This window comes from Panthera pardus, unplaced genomic scaffold, assembly GCF_024362965.1.
Source record: "Panthera pardus isolate Hobbes unplaced genomic scaffold, ASM2436296v1 HiC_scaffold_11, whole genome shotgun sequence".
Lineage (NCBI taxonomy): Eukaryota > Metazoa > Chordata > Mammalia > Carnivora > Felidae > Panthera > Panthera pardus.
The window spans coordinates 21,835,755-21,857,666 of record NW_026526666.1 but is presented as its reverse complement, the minus strand read 5'-3'; the positions used below and the strand labels follow the sequence as shown (position 1 = coordinate 21,857,666).

General features: G+C 36.4%; 1 protein-coding gene across 3 annotated transcripts in view; it reads left to right on the top strand.

Annotated features, from left to right (window-relative positions):
* The window catches only part of AGL (amylo-alpha-1, 6-glucosidase, 4-alpha-glucanotransferase), an 83,559-nt gene that overhangs the window by 9,808 nt on the left and 51,839 nt on the right, over positions 1 to 21,912 (top strand). For all 3 annotated transcript variants that reach the window (XR_008418393.1, XM_019457604.2, XM_019457605.2), the window contains exons 3-7: positions 6,750 to 6,960; positions 7,720 to 7,886; positions 8,732 to 8,935; positions 17,564 to 17,745; positions 18,109 to 18,220. Coding sequence is in view for 2 of the 3 variants with exons in the window: in XM_019457604.2 (XP_019313149.1) it covers positions 6,750 to 6,960; positions 7,720 to 7,886; positions 8,732 to 8,935; positions 17,564 to 17,745; positions 18,109 to 18,220 (876 nt within the window). In the remaining variant the exon portion in view is untranslated. The remainder of the gene's footprint in view (positions 1 to 6,749; positions 6,961 to 7,719; positions 7,887 to 8,731; positions 8,936 to 17,563; positions 17,746 to 18,108; positions 18,221 to 21,912) is intronic.

Sequence of the window (21,912 nt, the reverse complement as noted above, 5' to 3'; positions counted from 1 at the left end):
TTATGTATATTTAAATAGCAGTTCATGATGATGTCTATGCTTCATATCCACCACAACAGGGTTTGTTGTAGCTTTCCCCTTGCTTATTTGTAACGTCTTTCTCTAACACTGTGAAGTCTGGGGCACCTGACTGGCTCAGTTGGAGGAGCACATGCATGACTCTTGGTCCCAGGAGTGTGACTTCAAGCCCCACAGTGAGTGTAGAGATTACTTAAATAAATAAAACTTAAAAAAAAAATAAGAAAAGAAAAGAAAAACCTGGCTTTGATCACTTTTATTTTTGAAAGATATTTTCACCGGGTATAGAATTCTAGGCTGATAGTTTTCTTCTTTAAGTTACTGTTGACCTTATAATGCATAGAGTAGAGGCACTGACCCCTCATGCAGCCAAAAATCCAAGTATAACTTTAGACTCCCCTAAAACTTAACTATTAATAGCCTACTGTTGACCAGAAGCCTTACAGATGAAACATAGTATGTATATGTATTATATGTTGTAATCTTACAGTAAGTAAGCTAGTGAAAAAGAGAATGTTATTAAGAAAATCATAAGGAGGGGCACCTGGGTGGCTCAACTAGTTAAGCATCTGACTTCAGCTCAGGCCATGATCTCATGGTTTGTGAGTTTAAGCCCTGCATTGGCTCGCTGCTGTCAGCACAGAGCCCACAGCCCACTTGGATCCTCTGTCCCCATCTCTCTGCCTCTCCCCTGCTCATGCTCTCTCTCTCTCAAAAAAATAAACTTTTTTTAAAAATGATAAGAGAAATTTTACATTTATAGGACTGTACTATAAAAAAAAAAAAAAAGTGTAATTAGACCTGTGCAGTTCAATCCCATATTGTCTAAGGATCAACTATACCTTTAAAGATACTGTTCCACTGTCTTCTTGCTTTTGTTGTTTCCCATGAGAAATCTGCTATCATCTTTATCATTGTTCCTCTGAACTTACTGTGACATTTTCCTCCCCTCTGGCTACTTTTAAGATAGTCTCTTTGTCACTGGTTTTGAGCAATTTGACTTTGATGTTTCATAGTGTGATGTTTCTTGATTGGGGACTTATTGAACTTCTTTGTATCTATAAATCTGTTGTTTTTATCACATTTGGGTTTTTTTTTTACCCATTATTTCTTTAAATACTTGATATCTCCCCTTTCTTCTTCTTTGAGGACTCAAATTACCTATATATTAGGCCACTTGAATTGTTCCACAGATCAGTGATGCTTTTTCAATTTTTTAGATTCTTTTTTCTCTGTTGGTTTCATTTTGCATATTTGTGGGGGTTTTTTAATGTTTGTTTATTTTTGAGAGAGAGACAGACCATGAGCAGGGGAGGTTGCAGAGAGAGGGAGAGACAGAATCTGAAGTAGACTCCCGGCTCTGGAGCTTCCAGCACAGAGCCCGATGCGGGACTCAAACTCATAAACCACGAGATCATGACCTGAGCCAAAGTTGAAGGCTTACCCAACTGAGCCACCCAGGTGCCCTCATTTTCCATATTTCTATTCCTGTGTCTTGAAATTTACTAATCTTTTTTTCTGCCATGTCTCACCATCTATTCCATTTTTCATCTCAGACCTCGTAGTTTTCATTTTTAAATTTGATTTGGATCTTTTGTTTTGTTTTGTTTTTTAATATTTTCCATGTATTGACATAACTTTTTGAGCATATGGCATACAGTTATGATAACTGATGTCGTTCCTTATCTGCTAGTTCAACATCTATGTCATTCCTTGGTCAGTTTTCATTAATTGATTATTTTCTTTGTTATGGGTTCGGTTTTCTTGCTTCTTTGTGTGTCTTATAATCTTTGTTTGGATGCCAGTCATTATGAGTTTTACCTTATTGAGTTTTACCAAAAATGCTGGGTGGTTTTGGATTCTTATAAATTTTTTTGTCTTTGTTTTGGAATGAAGTTAAGTTACTTGGAAATATCTTAATACTTTTTAGTTATACTTTTATGATTTGTTAAGCTAGTTTATGACCTGTGTAGGGCTCTTTGTTCTCTACTCCTAAAGCAATATCCCCTGAATTTTCTACCCAATGCCTCATGAATTATGAGTTTTTCCAATCTGGCACTTGATTTTTCTAACCAAGCACTATTCCTGGTCACAGACATGCACTGATCAGTACTCTGCAAAGTGCAGAAGGGAGACCTGCTGCAAATCTCTGGAGTTCTGTCTTTGGGCACTTTTCTCCTCCTCACTAACTACTCTTATCTATAAACTAGCTGCTTTGGTCTCAACAGATTCTTAACTCTATCTTCTCAGCTTAGGAAGTTAGCTGAGCTCTGCCTGGGTTTCTCCTCCTTGTGCCTCAACCTGGACATTCTTTCAAGGTAGTAAGAAGGGGCAGTTATAGGCTTCACATTGTTTATTTTCTGTCTCTTAGGCATCACTGTACTTTGTGGCCTGATGTGTAGGCTTGAAAACTCATATATGTTTTCTGGTTTTTCTTGGTTTCTTCTTTCAAGTTTCAAGGAACAGCATAAATCCAATCCCTGTTATTCATTCCATCTTTGCCAGAAGCAGAAGTCTCAGGTCCTTTACATCTTCTGTTTCCTCTATGTGGAATGCCTTACTGTAGATACCTGTGTCATCAAGGCTGTCACTTCCTCTTTCTGTTTAGCAGTTTTGTATTGAATGCTGGACATTATAAATGTTCTGTTGCCATATCTCTGGATTTTTTTGTCTTCCTTCAAAGGAGTGATGCCCTGACAGCTCTTTCTGCCCATAGGTCCTATCCCTGTGTTTTAATAAAACCACCTTTTTTGTGCCCCCCCCCCAAAAATAGAAGTGATGTCTTTTATTTTGGCATTTACATTATCTGTGGATCAGCTTAATCCTTTTGAGGATTAAGAGAGCCTCTTAACGTGGGCTCAATCCCATGAATTGTGAGACCATGACCTGAGCCAAAATCAAGAGTCTGATGCCCAACCAGCTGAGCCACCCCCCTTTTGCGGCTGTTTTAAGCTTTGACAGGATAGGTATAGTAGTTTTTACTCTAGGACTATATTAGCCTTGCTACATAAGACATGAATCTTTTGAATACAACAGGTGTTCAACGAAGTCTCTTCACTCTGAAAATTATAATGTCTCCCAGGCCTGAGTGAGTTCTGGGAATTGGTCAATTGATAGTTCCTAGTAGTTGTTCTTTGCCCAGCCTCATGGATTCAAACACTACTCGTGTGAGCCTGGTATTCAGGCAGACTCAAGATGACCCTTGGTAATTTTCTAGAGCTTTTTCTTTGCATGGTTTCTTCTACACCATACTCTGCCCTGAAAATTATAGTTTCTTCACCATCCTCAAATTCTAATCTCTGTCTCCTCAATTCAGACTACTATTTCTGCTTCCTGTGTCACAGCACAGAAAGTTCTCCTAGTTTAAAGCTAGAGAATTCATAGGAATCACCATTCTCTTCGGCATCACAGTCCTTCACTCCTTATTTCTGAAAACAGTTGTCTCATTTATTTCTTCTAGTTTCTCAGCAGAGGACAAATCTAATACCACTTACTCCATTATGGCCAGAAGCAGACATAATCAGAATGATATAATCAGAGTGATATAATATACAAAGTGATTTAATACACAAGTTAGGTCATGTGACTTCTCTGATCAAAACTGTTCATTGGCTCCTCATTTCATTCAGAGAAGAAACCAAATTCTTACTGTGGCCTACAAGACCATGATCCGGCCCCCCTGTTACCTTTCTTTCCTTGTATTGTACTACTTCTCCCCGAGCTTATTCCAGTCCACACATACTGAGTTTCTTGTTATTTCTGGAATCACCAAGCTTGCTTCCACCCCAAGTCTTCTTGGTTTCCTCTGCTTGGTCAATTCTTTCCATGGACGACCATGAATAGCCATGTGGCTAATAACTCCCTGACTTTTCTCTAGCTCGTCAACTTTTTAATACTAAAAATTGCTACTGCCTCCCCACCATCGCTCCTTTATCCCCATTTTCCTTACACTGCTCTGATTTTTCTTTCTTCTCTTAGCATTTATCCTTCCCTGATATACAGTTGTTTCTTACTTATTTATCATGTTCATTGTTTAATGGCTGCCTTCCCCCTTTAGAACTCAAGCTCCACAAGGGCAGAGATCATTGTCTATTTTGTTTCCTATACATAGTATGCACACATGACATAATTTTTTATACTTTGTTAGATGTTTCATAAATTGAGCATTAAAAATATAGATATTAGTATGCTTCTTCTCAAAAAGTTTCTTAAGAGGTAAAAAATTCCAGTTTTAAAATTAATAAATCACAGAGATGAAGAGTACAGTGTGGGAAATATAGTCAATAATACTGTAATAACATTGTATGGTGACCACACTTACTGTGGTAAGCACTAGGTAATGTGTAGAATTGTTGAATCACTATGTTGTACACCTGAAAGTAATACAACATTGTATGTCAGTTGTTCTTCGAAAATAAATAAAAAGTAAAATAAAATATTTTTTAATTTCCTTAAGCTTAAAGATTATAATCATCAGAACTAAATTTTCCTGCCTTCATTGGTTATTATTGCCCATCATTAATTGAATTGTTATCTTCATGATTAAAATTTCTAAGCCTTATATTTCTTTTTTTATTAGGTTTTTTAATTTTAATTCCATATAGTTAATATACAATGTTATATTAGTTTCAGGTGTACAATAGTGATTCAACAATTCTATATATTACTCAGTGCTCATCATAAGTATACTGTTATTTGCTTTATATTTCTAACAGACTTTACTGTAGTCAGAATTTTCACATTCTGGTATCAAGATATAAAATCTTCCCAGAATCAACCGTAATTTTATTTTATAGTAAAATTATGACTATAATGTGTTAATTTTTTTTTTTGCCTCCCATGGCAAAATACTTGCAATACATTATAGATGTCTCAGATACATTTTAATAGAAATAGCCTAACTTAGGCAAAACTGGGAATGTTTTGGCCCTCAGAATTCCAAAAAATACTTAAATACTAAAACATGAGGATGCAAACTAGTGTAGACATGGTGGAAAACAGTATGGAGGTTCCTCAAAAAATGAAAAATAGAACTACCATATGATCCAGAATTCCTCTACTGAATATTTACCCAAAGAATATAAAAACACTAATTTGAAAAGATTCATGCACACGTATATTTATTGTAGCACTATGGAAGCAGCCCAAGTGTCCATCAATAGAGTGATAAGGAAGATACCGTATATAATGAAATATTACTCAACCATTAAAAGTAACAAAATTTTGCCATTTGCAACAACATGGATGGATCTAGAGAATATAATCCTAAGTGAAATAAGTCAGTCAGAGAAAGACAAATACCATGTGATTTCACTCTATGTGGTATTTAAGAAGCATAACAGGGGCGCCTGGGTGGCGCAGTCGGTTAAGCGTCCGACTTCAGCCAGGTCACGATCTCGCGGTCCGTGAGTTCGAGCCCCGCGTCAGGCTCTGGGCTGATGGCTCGGAGCCTGGAGCCTGTTTCCGATTCTGTGTCTCCCTCTCTCTCTGCCCCTCCCCCGTTCATGCTCTGTCTCTCTCTGTCCCAAAAATAAATTAAAAAACATTGAAAAAAAAATTTAAAAAAAAAAAAAAAAGAAGCATAACAAAGAAAAAAAGAGACAAATTAAAAACAGATTCTTAAGTACAGAGAACAAATTGATGGTTATTAGAGTGAAGGTGGGTAAGGGGATGGGTGAAATAGGTGAAGGGGATTAAGAATACATGGGGCACCTAGATGGTTCAGTTGGTTGAGCATCCGACTCTTGGTTCTGGTTCAGGTCATAATCTCGCAGTCATGGGATCGAGCTCTGCATCAGGCTCCATGTTGAGCATGGAGCTTGCTTGACCCTCTCTCTCCCTCTCTCTCTCTGCCCTTCCCCTACTTGCTCTCTCAGTCTCTGCCTCTCTCTCAAAATAAATAAACTTTAAAAAATATATTTTAGGGGCGCCTGGGTGGCTCAGTTGGTTAAGCGTCCAACTTCAGCTCAGGTCACGATCTCGTGATCCGTGAGTTCCAGCCCCGCGTCGGGCTCTGGGCTGATGGCTCAGAGCCTGGAGCCTGTTTCAGATTCTGTGTCTCCCTCTCTCTGCCCCTCCCCCGTTCATGCTCTGTCTGTCTCTGTCTCAAAAATAAATAAACGTTAAAAAAAATTTTTTTAAATATATATATATATTTTAAAAAATGCACTTATCATGATGAGCAATGAGTAATATATAGAATTGTTGAATCACTATATTGTACATGTGAAAATAATGTAACACTGTATGTTAACTGTTCTGGAATTAGAAAGATTTCAAGTTCGGTAAAATTTCATTTTGTTTTTCACTTTAAAGCTATCCTAATTTTCTAAAAGTACTCTCAATAAACTTGAAGACATGTTATTAAAAAGGAAAAAAAAAAAAAAGAACTTGCATATCCCAAAGTAGCCATGCAAATAGGAATCAATTTCCAGGAGGAGAGGAGAGGGACAATACAGAGCAGACAGTTCTGTGTTGTATACTGTATGTTAAAATATACAATTCAGCTAAATTAGATTGCAGAATAGTTCCAAAACCAGCAGTGTTGTATATTAGCATATATATATTATATAATATATAATATATAATATGTATATATATTATATAATATATATATTTAAAACATAGTTGAGAAACCATAGTTTTTGTAAAACCTTAAATAAATCATTTATTTATTAATGTGGTAATTTAAATTCTTACAATGAGTTTATTGAAATGTGCTTTTTGTTTAGGGTTTGAACTACAGTTCCGACTAGGCCCCACTTTACAGGGAAAAGCAGTTACTGTATTTACAAATTACCCATTTCCTGGAGAACCGTTTAATCGAGAAAAATTCCGTTCCCTGGAATGGGAAAATCCAACAGAAAGAGAAGATGATTCTGATAAATACTGTAAACTTAATCTTCAGCAAGCTGGATCATTTCAGTATTACTTCCTTCAAGGGTAAGTCATGTGTCCTATATGTTGGGGGAGAAAAAGTTAATTCATTCTATCTAGTTAAATTATCTAGCTTGAAAAAAAGTTAATATATAAACCATGGACTGCAATTTTTTACAGGATTTTTTGAGATGCAAATAGAATATGGTTCTTCAGTTCCTAGGAAGCAATTGTAAGACTCATTGCAGATTCAATTTTTTTTTTTTAAGTAACCACTTGAATAGTCTTTTCATATAACTTCATTATAAGATGCTATTTGCTTGAGTGTCCTTGTTATTACTGATAGGTATGCTTATTTTTCCTTAATGCAACATTACTAGATATTATACATACTATGTCATTATGTAGAGATTGGAAAAAGGATAAAATAAGGCTTTTCCATTGAGTTTCATTGCAACTTTTTAAATGATTTTATGTGCTTAGAAATATATTTAAAAAAATTTTTTTTAATGTTTTATTTATTTTTAAGACAGAGAGAGACAGAGTATGAGTGGGGATGGGGCAAAGAGGGAGACACAGAATCTGAAGCAGGCTCCAGGCTCTGAGCTGTCAGCACAGAGCCCAATGCGGGGCTCAAACTCACGAACTGTGAGATCATGACCTGAGCCGAAGTTGGCCGCTTAACCAACTGAGCCACCCAGGTGCCTCTAGAAACACATATTAAAATGGGACAATTCACCTTCCCATTAGAGAGTCAGACTATATTAGATGAGGATTTTTTTTCCTATCATTAATTGAGAAGTTCTTGTTTTGTTTTTTCCTTAGAAATGAAAAAAGTGGTGGGGGTTACATAGTTGTGGATCCTATTTTACATGTTGGTGCTGACAATCACGTGTTACCCTTGGACTGTGTTACTCTTCAGACATTTTTAGCTAAGTGTATGGGACCCTTTGATGAATGGGAAAGCAGACTTAGGGTTGCAAAAGAATCAGGTAATGTCAGCTATCTTTCCTTTCTTTCTTAAAATAAATGTAATTATCCTCTGTGATATAGATTTCAAGAGCTTTGATTCTCCTTTTAATTTTGTTTCTTAGTATATTTAGTAATAGAAATAGATAGAATCATATAAAGTTGTTAAGACTTAACCATTTTTAACCTGCAAAAATAGCAAATTATATGGTTCAACTTAGAAAATTAAGGAACTCTAATAATAAAATGAGATCATTATTGTATCTAAGACTTTACTTTGACATAGAAAAATTAGTAGTAAACTATTAAAATGTTTTGGAACATGTATTATCATTGTATATAATTTTAATTCAACATTGATTAACTGTCTTCCATGTGGAAGGTGTGTGCTGCCATACATACTGAAGAGTAATATTTTTTACTTTCAAACTGAATATAATATGAAGAAAGAGATGAGAAACTTATTGACATAACTGAAACAGAACACAAGACAGTGGAACATTAAAAGTGGGAGCAAGACATGCTAATATACTTGTATTTCTCTACATGTAAATATATCCATCCAACAAATATAAATTGAACCCTTAATAGTAACTAGGCACTGTGTACGATTTTTTCAAGTGCATTATTTCACTATCTCTGTCTTATATATGAGGACCCTGATATCCTGAAAGATTTAAGTAGACTTGCTTGAAGTCACTTATGGTATAGCTAAGATTTGAACCCTAGTCTTTGATTCCTTTTCTAGTTACATGGTTGCCTTGCTATTTGAAACTACTTAAGGGAAGTCTAAACTTATATTTTGCTTAGTTTTAGTTTGTTCGTTTGTTTTCTTACAGTGGTCTTTGTTTATTTTCTTGCATTGCAGGTTACAACATGATTCATTTTACCCCTTTACAGACTCTTGGACTATCTAGGTCATGCTACTCCCTAGCTAACCAGTTAGAATTCAGTCCTGACTTTTCAAGACCTAATAAAAAGTATACCTGGAATGATGTTGGACAGCTAGTGGAAAAATTGAAAAAGGAATGGAATATTCTTTGTATTACTGACGTTGTCTACAACCATACTGGTATGAGCTTAATTAACTACCTCCATTAATTTTGATGAGAATATTATATTCTGATTATTTTATTTCTTGCTGTTTTATGTAACATAAAATTTGAAAACAATGATATATAGGTGTCCTTCAATTTAAAAATCACTTTATATAGTATCACTTTTTTTCTTTCAGAGAAAATAAGTGTTAGTTGAAGGTATATCAATACATAGTTATTTTGCATGTGATGATTATAAAAACAGGAGAGTGATCATAGAAGGGACATTTGATCACATATTTCAACTTTCATTATTAATACTTTGCAGACCAACTTGTGAATCCCATACAGCAATAGCTCTGGTACTATAGTATGTATTTGAAAAAACTGAATGACTATTTAAGGAGAAAATTATTGGTAAACTCTTAGAAGTTAAATCTAAAAATTATACCTTTTACATGTTAAAAGGGCTTATTAAAGTTAATCTGTTTGATCTCAAGATTCTTTACCAGTATACAATTCCATAAAATGTATCAGAACTTCCCAACTGGCGATCCTCAGGGAGATGATTCCTCCTGTCACCTGTCAGACAGCTGGGCCTGGAGAAGCCACTGACCATGATCAGCTTTCAATTTAATGCACTGTACCTTGCAAACATTATCTGCTCTGTGTGCCACAGTGAAAACTTCCTAATATCTTAGAAATCAGTATTCTTCACTTGAAAATTTGACATTATTGATAATTGCTTTAACATCTATAATATTATTCACATCAAGTTTATCAAAGTACATAATGACATTATATGAGTTTAGGATATGGCATATGCAGCTGTAACAGAGACAAAAATATAGTGACTTAACTCTGAAACTGTATTTATTTCCTATAAAAGATTAGATAGACATCCCAAGACTGCTGTGGTAGCTCAGTGGTGATGGGGAACTAGGTTCTTTCTCTCATGCTGCTCTCTCTCCAATAGTTTGCTTCCAACTCTTAATCAAATATGGCTGCTCCAGCTCCCAGTATCACCTCTACCTAGTGGAAATGAAGAAGGGAAGTCATGACTTTTAAGGGCATGGTCTGGTGTGTGTGTGTGTATGTGATATAAGATATATATCTATAATTCCACAATAAATATATGTGATATATATGTGTATATATATATATATTTTCTCATATTTTATCAGACAGGATTCTGTCTCTTGTCACACCTTGCAATGTAGTCTGTCAGCCATGTGTACAGCTGAACCTTGGGAATTCTGTTACTAAAGGAACAAAGGGAGAAAAAATTGGAGTATAGTAACAGTCTCTATTAGAGACTATTTCTGAAGCCTTTGAGAGATTCTATGCAACATAAAAGAAGTAAACTTTGCTTCAGCCCTAAATTGGAAAGTGTTGCAAATTATAATGTGCTTTTTGTGAAATAGGTTTTCATTAAAAAATTACTGTCCAGGGGAGTCGACTTCCAGAGATTGGCAGTGTGAGGGCTTTAGAGTTCTGTACCCAGCAAAACAACTGGTAAAAATTATTTTTTAAAAGAACTGTTTAAAGTCTTTGAAAATTGTTCTAAGGGAATTCAGCATATGGAAAAGCATTTATGCAAGAAAATCTCCTAAATCTCAATAAAAGCAGTGATAATCTGTGACATTTGAACCAGGACCTGCTTCTCCCTGCCCCAGTTCAGAATGATGATAGATCTACTCCTGGCATGTGCAGGTGGGAACACAAGGTTCCTTTTCTCTCCAGCTCCCAGTTAAATGTGCAGACTTCCAACATTTCTTATGTCCCTCCCAACTGTAGCACTCTGTTGTAGAAATTCCGTTGTGAGCAAGAGCACCTGAGATGTCCCTTCCTTCATCCAACCCCTACTCATGGAGGGAAAGCTCTACCCCGTGCGTGGCAGAGCAAGAATACTGGGGCCCTAGTTGCCCTTGTCCCAGTTTGCTTGTGCAGTGGAGCTTCCACACCTAGAGAGGTAAGCCAAAAAAACCAGCTGTGGAGCAGTGACACAGGTATTCTGCCCAGGGGAAGAGATGTGCAGTAAGAACAGAGTAAGAACGAAATTGACTTTATTGGTACATAGCATGGGACACTGTTGAAAACAATGGAGACTTTGGTGGTAAACAAGAGAAGGCTGGTATCATCTTGAGAGCAACATACTAAACCATAGGCCAGCTAAGTGGTCTAACCGAAAGAACCAGAGAAAGAGGCAGCTTAGAACAGCCCTCCAAGAGTCCTACAAGTCTCAAAGACTGGCCTCAGAGACTACCCCTGCCGAGGGGCCCAAATTTAATTGGATCATATTGTGGAGCAATTTATGCTTCAGCATATTATCAAAAATAATAGCACAAAAGAGTAACAGCTAAGTGTGATTCCAGTGGATGCAAGCAGCTTAACAGAGTTCAGGGAAGGAGACAGTTGAGAGAGCCCTGCTAAAAACCACCGACATCCCAGACTGAGTGCAGACGGCCAAGGCTGCGCCCTCTAAGCAGCAACATCCGTGGCTGCTCACCGTGGGGGAAATAGACTTCACTGAAATAGTACGGCCAAGTTACAAACAAGCAACCAACGAGACCTGGAAGGAATGGGCTCAATATCCAGAGTTGCTGCAATACATTATCTAAATTGCCCAATTTGCAACAAAAAATTGAGACATGCAAAGAAACAGCAAATGTGACCCATACGCAAGAAAAAAGCAAGCGACAGAAATCGCCTTTGCAAAGTCCTAGATGTCATGCTTAGTCAGCATAGAGTTCAAAGCAATTATTATAAATGTATTTAAAGAATTAAAGGAAACCAGCTTATAGCTGTAAAGGAGAGTAAATGATAGTATCAAATGGAAAATATAAGTAAATGGAAAATTTTTTTAAATAACAAATGGGAATTCTGGAGTCGAAAAGTAAATTAAAAATTCACTAGAGGTGTTCAGCAGTATATTTGAGGTGACAGAGTAAAGGATCAGTGAACAGAGTTTATACATTTTGAAGAACTGAAGAAAAATAAAAATGAACAGAGTTTCAGTAAAATGTGGGCCATGTTGAAGCACACCACATCATAGAAATGAAATGCCGGAAGGAAAAGAAAGAAAAGAATAGAAAAAACACCTCAAGTAATGGCTGGAAACTTCCCCACCTTTAAAATTTGATTAAAAACAAACAAACAAACAAACAAACATGAATCTACACATCCCAAAGCTCAGTGAACTTTAAGTAACATAAAAACAAAAGTAGCCACACTCAACCACATCTTAGTAAAAAAACATTTTAAAGCCAAAGATCCAGGGAATTTTGAAAGTAATGCATACCTTGTTTTATTGTGCTTTACTTTGCTGCAAGTCTATTGATGCCATTTTTCCAACAGCATTTGCTCACTTCTCATGTCTCTGTGTCACATTTTGGTAATTTTCACAATATTTCAAACTTTTCCTTATTATATTTGTTATGATGATCTGTGATTCGTGATTATGACTTACTGAAAGCTCAGATAATAGTTAGCACTTTTTAGCATCAAGGTATTTTTTATTTAAGGGATGTACATTGTTTTTATAAGATATACTGCTATTGCACACTTAATAGACTACGGTATGGTATAAACATAACATTTGGGGGCACCTGGGTGGCTCAGTCAGTTGATCATCTGACTGTTAATTTTGGCTCAGTCATGATCCCAGGGTCATGGGATCAAGCCCCCTGTCAGGCTCAAGGCTGAGTGTGGATCTCCCTCTACCCTTCTCCCCTGCTTTCTCTCTCTCTGTTTCTCTCTCTCTCTGTCTCTTCCTCTCTCCCTCACTCCCTCCCTCCCTCTTTAAAAAAAATAAATAACTTTTATGTGCATTAGGAAACAACAAAAAAGTTGTTTGACTTGCTTTATTGTGATTTTCACTATATTGCGATGCTCTGGATCCAAATCCACAGTATCTCTGAGGTGTGCCTGTATCTTGAAAGACAGAGGTTGTCAAAGTTATTTGAAAAAACAAGACCCAGCCATATGCTGCCTACAGGCAACACACTTTCTTTTTTATCTTTTGAATTATTTATTTATTATTGTTATATCTCCATTGTTAGCAGATCCGATGATAAAATTGACACATGGTTTATGTGTCAATAAATATTTCATTCTTTATACAAAATGCAAACATTACATTTTTTCACACTTTAGATTCAAAGATACAAATAGGTTGACAGTAAAAAGATCAATAAAGACTTATCAAGGGCTGGGAGCTTGGAGGTTCTCTTTCTGCTTGTTCCAGAGACAGCACAGCCTTGAGCATACATAGGATCTTGCAGATTGCCAGAGGTGAATGTGATTTTATTTTGAAGCCTGGCTTCCCAGTATTTACCCTGGGTCACAGTAGTTTAGTGTTCACTCCATGTTTGGTTAGAGGTTGTGTTTAAGTCCCTTTTGCCAGTGAGTTGTCCTGTGTTGATGGGTCTGTATGGGATTATGGAATGTTTTCAGGTCTTTCCCATGTCCTGTTAGAATTGCTTCTGAGTGGGTGCAGCCTAGTGCACACACCCAGCCTTCTCAACCCCCAGTGTTTCCTGTGATCCCAGGAGGGCTGTCCTCTGCTTTCTCTTTCCTTGGTTCTCTCTATTAATTTCTGTTTTGTTTGCTATGATTTTTTTTTTTTTTTATATCATGGAGCTACCAGTATTCTCTTAACTACTCTCTACCAAGGTCTTCGTTATTTTCAACAACACCTTAGGCATGAAGTTCTTCACTCATTGTTCCAAATAAAGTCAGTCCTTTCAGGCAGAGCCTTTCATCCTCATGAACTGTCTTTCTCCCCAAGCAAAACACTTGTGCTACTGCTCCAGAGCTGGGGATGAGACCACTTTTCCCCAAGTGCCATCTCATTCTGGGGACACTTGAGGCAGGAGATAGCAGTCCCTGGTCTTCTCAGTTGCCCCCCCCCCCATATGGAATCTTCACCCTCCAAGTGAGCTCCAGCTCCCAGGAGGCAGTTGGAGTCCCAATATTCTTGGCCTCCCACAGCTGGGTAGAACATCCACCCTACAGGTGGGGACTAGGTGGAGGAAGGGAGCCAAGATTTTCTCTGCCTACCTACTTGGAATGGAGCTTCTACAAAATAGGGTTGGAGGGAGTGAGAAACACAGGCAGCCTGCCTCCCCCAGCGTGAAACTGTAACCCCAGACTGGGAGTTGTGGAAAGGGGGAGTCTCCATGTTGGCCATGCCTTCCCGGAGTAGAGCACCTGGCATACAGCTTCCATTAACACGTGGCTGGTTGGGAGAGTTAAGGGAGAAGGTTGTAGTTCACATGCCACAGACTGTTGCTATTCTTGCCAAGATTTGGTAGATTTTCTTAAATAAATGTTTCTCCATATGCTTAAAGCCCTTAGGACAATTTCCAGAGACTGTAAATGATTATATTTTATAATTTTTGCTATTTAAATTGTGGTTTTGCTCCAGAGAATGTCTGCTAAGTTCCTCACTGCACCACTCTAGAAATCCATGTTTCATTTTTGATTTTGATATATATTAAGATGTAGTTTGGTTTGACCTCTCTTTCAGGTGGAATTAATGTTTAGAATTCCTTCATTTTACAGTTGATTTTGTTTCAAAAAATTGAGATAAGTAACAAAGTTTCAGGATTTTACCATTTAAAAAATTAGGGTAGCCTTAATATTCTTAATAAATGAAAATCCTAACTAGATATAATCATCATTACATTTTTCTCCTACATCTTGAATTCTAATAATATGATGATGAATCTAGGGAAACGCAGCTTGATTCATAATTAAATAACTATTAATTTAACTTACTGCGACATCTGTTTCTTATATATCCTGTCTCCATCCAAGTGTTTATTATGGATATGAATAAATAATAAGTAAGTAAATTATGTACCCACATTATTTACTAAATAAATGACTGAAACTAAAAATAATGATTTTTAAACTCTGCAAGGATTGTAATAGTGCTCAGCTGAGTGAATGAGGTATGAACACATTCATCTCAGCAGAAGAACAGAGTGGTTAAGACTGCAGGGTCTGAAGAATCTTGCCCAAGTACTTTCCTGGCTGTATGACTTTGAGTTACTTATCTCTCTGTGCCTCAGTTCTTCCCCTGGTAAAGGAACATAACTATGCCCTACATTATGCTATAGGACATGAGGATTAATAAATTAGTGCATATAGCTGCTTAGAACAGTTCCTGGCATATGGTAGGTATTCAGTAGTTGTTACTACTGTTTGTTTCATGTACATTAACCACTCATGCTTCTCTGTGAATTCGGGGTCATTACTCTATTTTAAAGATGAAACAAAATATGTATAACTTTTATTTGTTTATTTAAAAATGAAAACACATATTCTTTAATGTTGCAAATACTTGGAATACCTTGCAGAACTCCTCTGGTTCTGATCCTAAACTTACTGATACAAATGAATGATAAGATGTAAGCTCCATCCTTGTACTCTCAGTGTGTTTCTTTTTAGCAATTTCTGAGCCTGGCTTTTATCAGTCTTACCAAAACGACAAATCTTATCAACCATTCAAGATTAGCTATCCAAAGAGGTTGCCTGTGAGAGAACTGAATTTTATTCTGTCAGAATTGTCTAAGCACAATAAAATCAAACAAACAAATAAACAAAAAAACCCACCTCTTTAGAATGAAAAAGCTCCATGAGGACAGGAGCCTTGCTCACTTTTGTCGCATAATATCCATCTCCCAAAACAGTGCCTAAGATATATCACATTTTAAGTGTAGATATATGCAGAGATATGAATGGATTTTGAGTTACTATGCTGTCCTCTGGCAGTGCTACCCATCAAGTGCCTGGGTAGATGTGCCTGGGCCTTGGCCGGAGCTGGACAGGTTTGAAATGTGGGTATTAAGAAGAGTGGCTGTGATGAGGAAGGGCATGTTTAGAGAAAGAGAAGGACTAAGATGTAATAAACCTCCCACGAAGTTTAATAAACATGAGAAGAGGGGCACCTGGGTGACTCAGTCATTTAAGCATCTGACTCTAGCTCAGGTCATGATCTCATGGTTCATGGGTTCAAGCCCCACGTTGGGCTCTGTGCTGACAGCTCAGAGCCTGGTTCAGATTCTGTGTCTCCTTGTCTCTCTGCCCCTCCACCAATTGTGCTCTCTCTCGCTCTCTCTCTCTCTCTCTCTCTCTCTGAAAAATAAAAATTTAAGAAAAAAAAATGAAGAGAAGGGCCAAAAGAGAGGAGGAAAAATAAAAAAACACCAAGATAATGATACCTTTTGTAAATCAGGGAAGAGGTGTTTTATAAATCAGTGAAGGACTAATCAATAATGGCAGATGTTATAGAGGTTAAACTGATGAAGTTGAGAAAGTAGCACTGAATTTCATGATTAGGAGGCTTAGAGTAATCTCAGTGGAGTGATGGATGCAGAAGCAGATTAAAGTGGGAAAAGGAACAAGACTGTGGGGAGACAGTGGAAGCAGATACAGATTGGATTTCCTAGACATTTGATCTTGATATTAACAGACTGCAGAAGTCAGAGAAATAACTGAGTTTGGATAGAATGTGTATTTGTATTCTTAGCCTTAGGGAGATACAATCATATTTAAAGACCCAGAGGAAGAAACCACACCTCCCTCCTCCCCAAAAATACAAGAAGAAATGATTGTATAGGAAAAAAAGGTGTAAATGACATTTTGAATTCTAAAGATTGGTAGTATATAGAACTAGAGCTTAGGTGAGGCCAAAGAAGTTCCCTCTCATTCAGGAGACTAAAGAAGAGAGGCATCTGGGGAAAAGGGAGATGGATATTCTAGAACCTGTCACCGAGCAGCCTAAACCAGAGTGAAGATTCAGGTAACTTTCTGCTTTAACAAGGACACTGAACTTGAAATTGGGTGGAAGCCCTGTCTGTCTTGCAGGGAAATATTGTTTTCAGGCTTATAAGGAACATTCCAAAAAATAGTTGACTCAAGGACCATCAAAATGGGCTGAGGACAAGACCCTTCTTAACTCCCACAATAGTAAACATGTTATTAGAAGGGTGTTAATAAGTTAATGTTGCATCTTACAATTAAAAATTCTTACAACAGAAAAAAAAAAAGGTATGGTGAAGTAGATGACAGGATACCACAACCAACAAAAAAAAAATGTTTTTCAAATTGCAGTATCATAAATTACTATAAATATTTTAAGTTAATATCAAATATTTAATATAAAACATAACATTAATATGTAATATATAATTTCTATAATATATTTAAATATTGTTTCTAATATATAAGAAAATCAGTGGTGGGGGCACTTGGGTGACTCAATCAGTTAAACGTCCAATCTTGATCACAGCTCAGGTCTTGATCTCAGGGTTGTGAGTTCAAGCCCCGCATTGAGCTCCACGCTAGGCGTGAAGCCTACTTGGAAAGAGAGAGAGAGAGAGAGAGAGAAAGAAAGAAAGAGAAAGAAAGGAAGAAAGGAAGAAAGAGAAAAAAAAAGAAAGGGCAAGCAAAGAAAAGAAAGGGAGAGGGAGAGAGGAAGGAAGAGAAAGAGGGGAGGGAGGAAGGAATAAAGAAAGGTGGGAGGGAGGAAGGAAAGGAAGGAAGGAAGGAAACGAGTAGTGGATATTGACATTTTATTTCATCTTAAATCTTAACATAGATACCAACTTGAGTTTAATTACAAGATGTTCTTTTATGTTTCCTTTTTCTTTAAGCTGCTAATAGTAAATGGATCCACGAACATCCAGAAAGTGCATATAACCTTGTAAATTCTCCACACTTAAAACCTGCCTGGGTCTTAGACAGAGCACTGTGGCATTTATCCTGTGACGTTGCAGAAGGGAAATACAAAGAAAAAGGAGTACCTGCTTTGATTGAAAATGATCATCAAATGAATGTCAGTATGTATAGAGGAGTACCACACTAAAACAGAATAACAGAATTTCTTTTTTTTAAGTATAATTTGTCAAATTGGCTTACATACAACACCCAGTGCTCATCCCAACAAGGGCCCTCCTCAATGCCCATCACCCATTTTCCCTCTTCCCCACCACTCCCCGCCCCCCATCCACCCTCAGTTTGTTCTCTGTATTTAAGAGTCTCATGTGGTTTGCCTCCCTTCCTCTCTCAGAATAACAGAATTTCTAAAGTACAAATTAAATATATGGTTGAAAATTACTTAGAGTCTATCTTTATTATGGTAAATATGTTTTGTGAAAAGATTTTGAATATATTTTTTTCAACTATTGAAATTTTACAGTGCATTCGAAAAATAATTTGGGAGGATATTTTTCCAAAGATTCAACTCTGGGAATTTTTCCAAGTGGACGTTCACAAAGCAGTTGAGCAATTTAGAGGACTTCTTACACAAGGTAAGTGATATACATTAGAATGTTCCTAGCAATTTAAAAAAAAATTATTACTCTTAAAGGGATAGCTCTTCTTTTCTAAGGTTAAGACATTATTAAATCTGTTATCATTATATGATATTTGTGCTACTATAAACTGATTGTGGAAGCTGAGAGTTAGCAGAGACATCTAAAGAGTATGTCATAATAATACATAACATAATAATTTCTCTTGGGGACTGTTTCTTACTATTGGTTCCTTAGCACAGTGCTCAGAATATAATAGAGCTCAGTATATGTTTGTTAAATACATGAATGGGAGGGGGGTAGAGCAGATTATTTCAGCTGCCGAAAGCTCAAAACAGGCTTTGAAACAGAGAAATGTAGTGTTCTGTTGGCTAAAGTAGAAATCTTAACTGAGGTAGAAGGGCTTCCAGCTGATGGGGCCCACCATTAAGGCTACCTACCCACTAGTAAGACTGACCCAGATAATAGCAAGGAGCAGATCTTCAGTTCAGGACATAACTAAACTAAAGAAGTGAATCATTGTGTCCCTGACAAAGGAGGGGAGTAAAAGGCTCAAAGGGTTTTGAGGAGGCAAATTAGAGAGAAATATCATAAAGATGTATCTACAATTAGTGTAGGACAGCCTAACAGCAAGGATATTGCTGGCTCTTAAAATAAGAAATTCTCTTCCTCATCTAGAATCTAGAGCTAGAATAATACCCAGAAATACTACTTTCAAAGGAGAAGTCAGGGGGCACCTGGGGGGCTCAGTTGGTTGAGCGACTGACTCTTGATTTTAGCTCAGGTCATGATCCCAGGGTCATGGAATCAAGCCCTGTGTAAGACTCCATGCTGAGAGTGGAGCCTGCGTGGGATTCTCTCTCTGTACCTCTGCCTCTCTTTCCAGCTCACGCTCTCTTTCTCTCTAAAATAAAATAAAATAAAATAAAATAAAATAAAATAAAATAAAATAAAATAAAATAATGAAATGAAATGAAATAAAATAAAATAAAATAAAATAAAATAAAATAAAATAAAATAAAATCCATTTCCTCTTAACACCAAAAAAGGAAAAGTCCGTATTACTTGAGGTCTAGAAACTTAAGGTCAGATTCACACTTCAGCTTTCCCAATTGTGTAACATCTTGATACATGAAATTTTTATATTAACTTTTCTTCATGTTTCATTTCACTAAAAGGCCTCTATCTTCTCTTCCCTCTGATATTTATAAGCTGTATTATTTAAATGTAATAGTGTGTACTCATAGTAAAGAAAAAACAAACAGTACAAAAATACAATTAAAAAAATGTGTGACTCCTTCTCCCTCAGAACTCAATTCTTAGAGGGAACTATGTACCAATTAATAGTTTTTGTGTCTCTTTTCAGACTCTTTTTGAAAGGAATTAAAATTTTATATACATTTTTTATAATTGTGTATGTATAAATTAAATATATGTTTTATATCTCTTATACACACACAGAAGACTACAGCTTACAGACTGTTTAAACAGTGAAGTTCTTTAGCCTTTTCAATAAATTATTTCCAGTTTTTTCATCATTCTTTCATTCATTTAATACTTATCTTTTGAACCACCTACTACATACTAGGTACTCTTCCCGGCATGAGGATTCAGTGGTGAACACAGCAAGCCCTTACTTCAGTAGAACTTATATCCTTATAAGCAGTATTGTAGAAAATATATCCTTGTATGTGTTTTTACTTATGTGAATAAATCTGCAGAATAAATTGTTAGACACAGAATTTCTGGGTCAAAGAGTTTACAAATTTAATGATAAATTTACAATAGATATTGTCCAGTTGCTTTTCAACACAAGTTGTACTAATTTACATCATCACTAAATATACCCTCACCAACAAGATACCATTAATCTTTATAATCTTTGTCAATTGGACAAAACACTCCTTATTTTAATTTGCAGCTTTTTGCTCATTAGTGAAGTATCTTTTCACGTGTTACTTTACCATTTTTCCATTAATTGTATATGAATGTTCTTTCCCTATTTTTCTGTTAGGTTGGGGTTATTTGACATTTTCACATTGACTTATTATTATTGGTGATTCCTTATTATACTGGCCTCACATATGCCCTCCTTGTATGCTGTTGACCCTTTAACTCTTGATTTATGGAGGTATTTTTTTCAGTATAGTCAAATTTGTCAGTCTTGTCTTTTATGGCTTCTGATTTCACATCATGCTGAGAAAAATCCTTCCATCAACATTGTTTTATTCTAATAATCTTATTTATATTTTACATTTAAATGTTCAATACACCTGTAATTTATTTTTGTATATTATATAAGGTATTTATTTTTATTCAGAAAATGATATTGAATTTATAATCCATCCTTTTTTACTGATTTGTAGTACCACCATAAATCCTTCATAGTGTAGTCATATGCGAAATATATATAGGTTTGTTATCTATACTATTACAGTGATCTTTTATTCACTCTATCAATATTGAAGACTGTTTTATCATTTACACTGATTGTGTAGCTTTTTCTTTTTTTTCAAACACTTCTTGGCAGTTTTCATATGGTTACTCTTTTTTAATTTAATTTAATTTAATTTAATTTTAATTTATATATAGTGCAACAATGATTTTGGGAGTAGATTCCTTAATGCCCCTTACCCATTTAGCCCATCCCCTCCCCAAACCCCTCCAATAACCCTCTGTTTGTTCTCCATATTTAAGAGTCTCTTATGTTTTGTACCCCTCCCTGTTTTTATATTATTTTTGCTTCCCTTCCCTTGTGTTCATCTGTTCTGTGTCTTAAAGTCCTCATATGAGTGAATTCATATGGTATTTGTCTTTCTCTGACTGACTAATTTTGCTTAGCATAATATCCTCTAGTTCCATCCACGTAGTTGCAAATGGCAAGATTTCATTCTTTTTGATTGCCAAGTAATACTCCATTGTATATGTATACCACATCTTCTTTATCCATTCATCCATCGATGGACATTTGGGCTCTTTCCATACTTTGGCTATTGTTGATAGGGCTGCTATAAACATTGGGGTGCATGTGCCCCTTCAAAACAGCATACCTGTATCCCTTGGATAAATACCTAGTAGTGCAATTGCTGGGTCATAGGGTAGTTCTATTTTTAGTTTTTTGAGGAACCTCCATACTGTTTTCCAGAGTGGCTGCACCAGTTTGCATTTCCACCAGCAGCGCAAAAGAGATCCTCTTTCTCCGCATCCTCGCCAACATCTGTTGTTGTCTGAGTTGTTAATATTAGCCATTCTGCCAGGTGCGAGGTGGTATCTCATGGTGGTTTTGATCTGTATTTCCCTGATGATGAGTGATGTTGAGCATTTTTTCATGTGTCGGTTGGCCATCTGGATGTCTTCTTTGGAGAAGTGTCTATTCATGTCTTTTGCCCATTTCTTCACTGGATTATTTGTTTTTTTTGGGTGTTGAGTTTGATAAGTTCTTTATGGATTTTGGACACTAACCCTTTATCTGATATGTCATTTGCAGATATCTTCTCCCATTCCATCAGTTGCCTTTTAGTTTTGCTGATTATTTCCTTCCCTGTGCAGAAACTTTTTATTTTGAGGAGATCCTGGTAGTTAATTTTTGCTTTTGTTTCCCTTGCCTCTGGAGACATGTTGAGTAAGAAATTGCAGTGGCCAAGGTCAAAGAGGTTTTTGCCTGCTTTCTCCTCGAGGATTTTGATGGC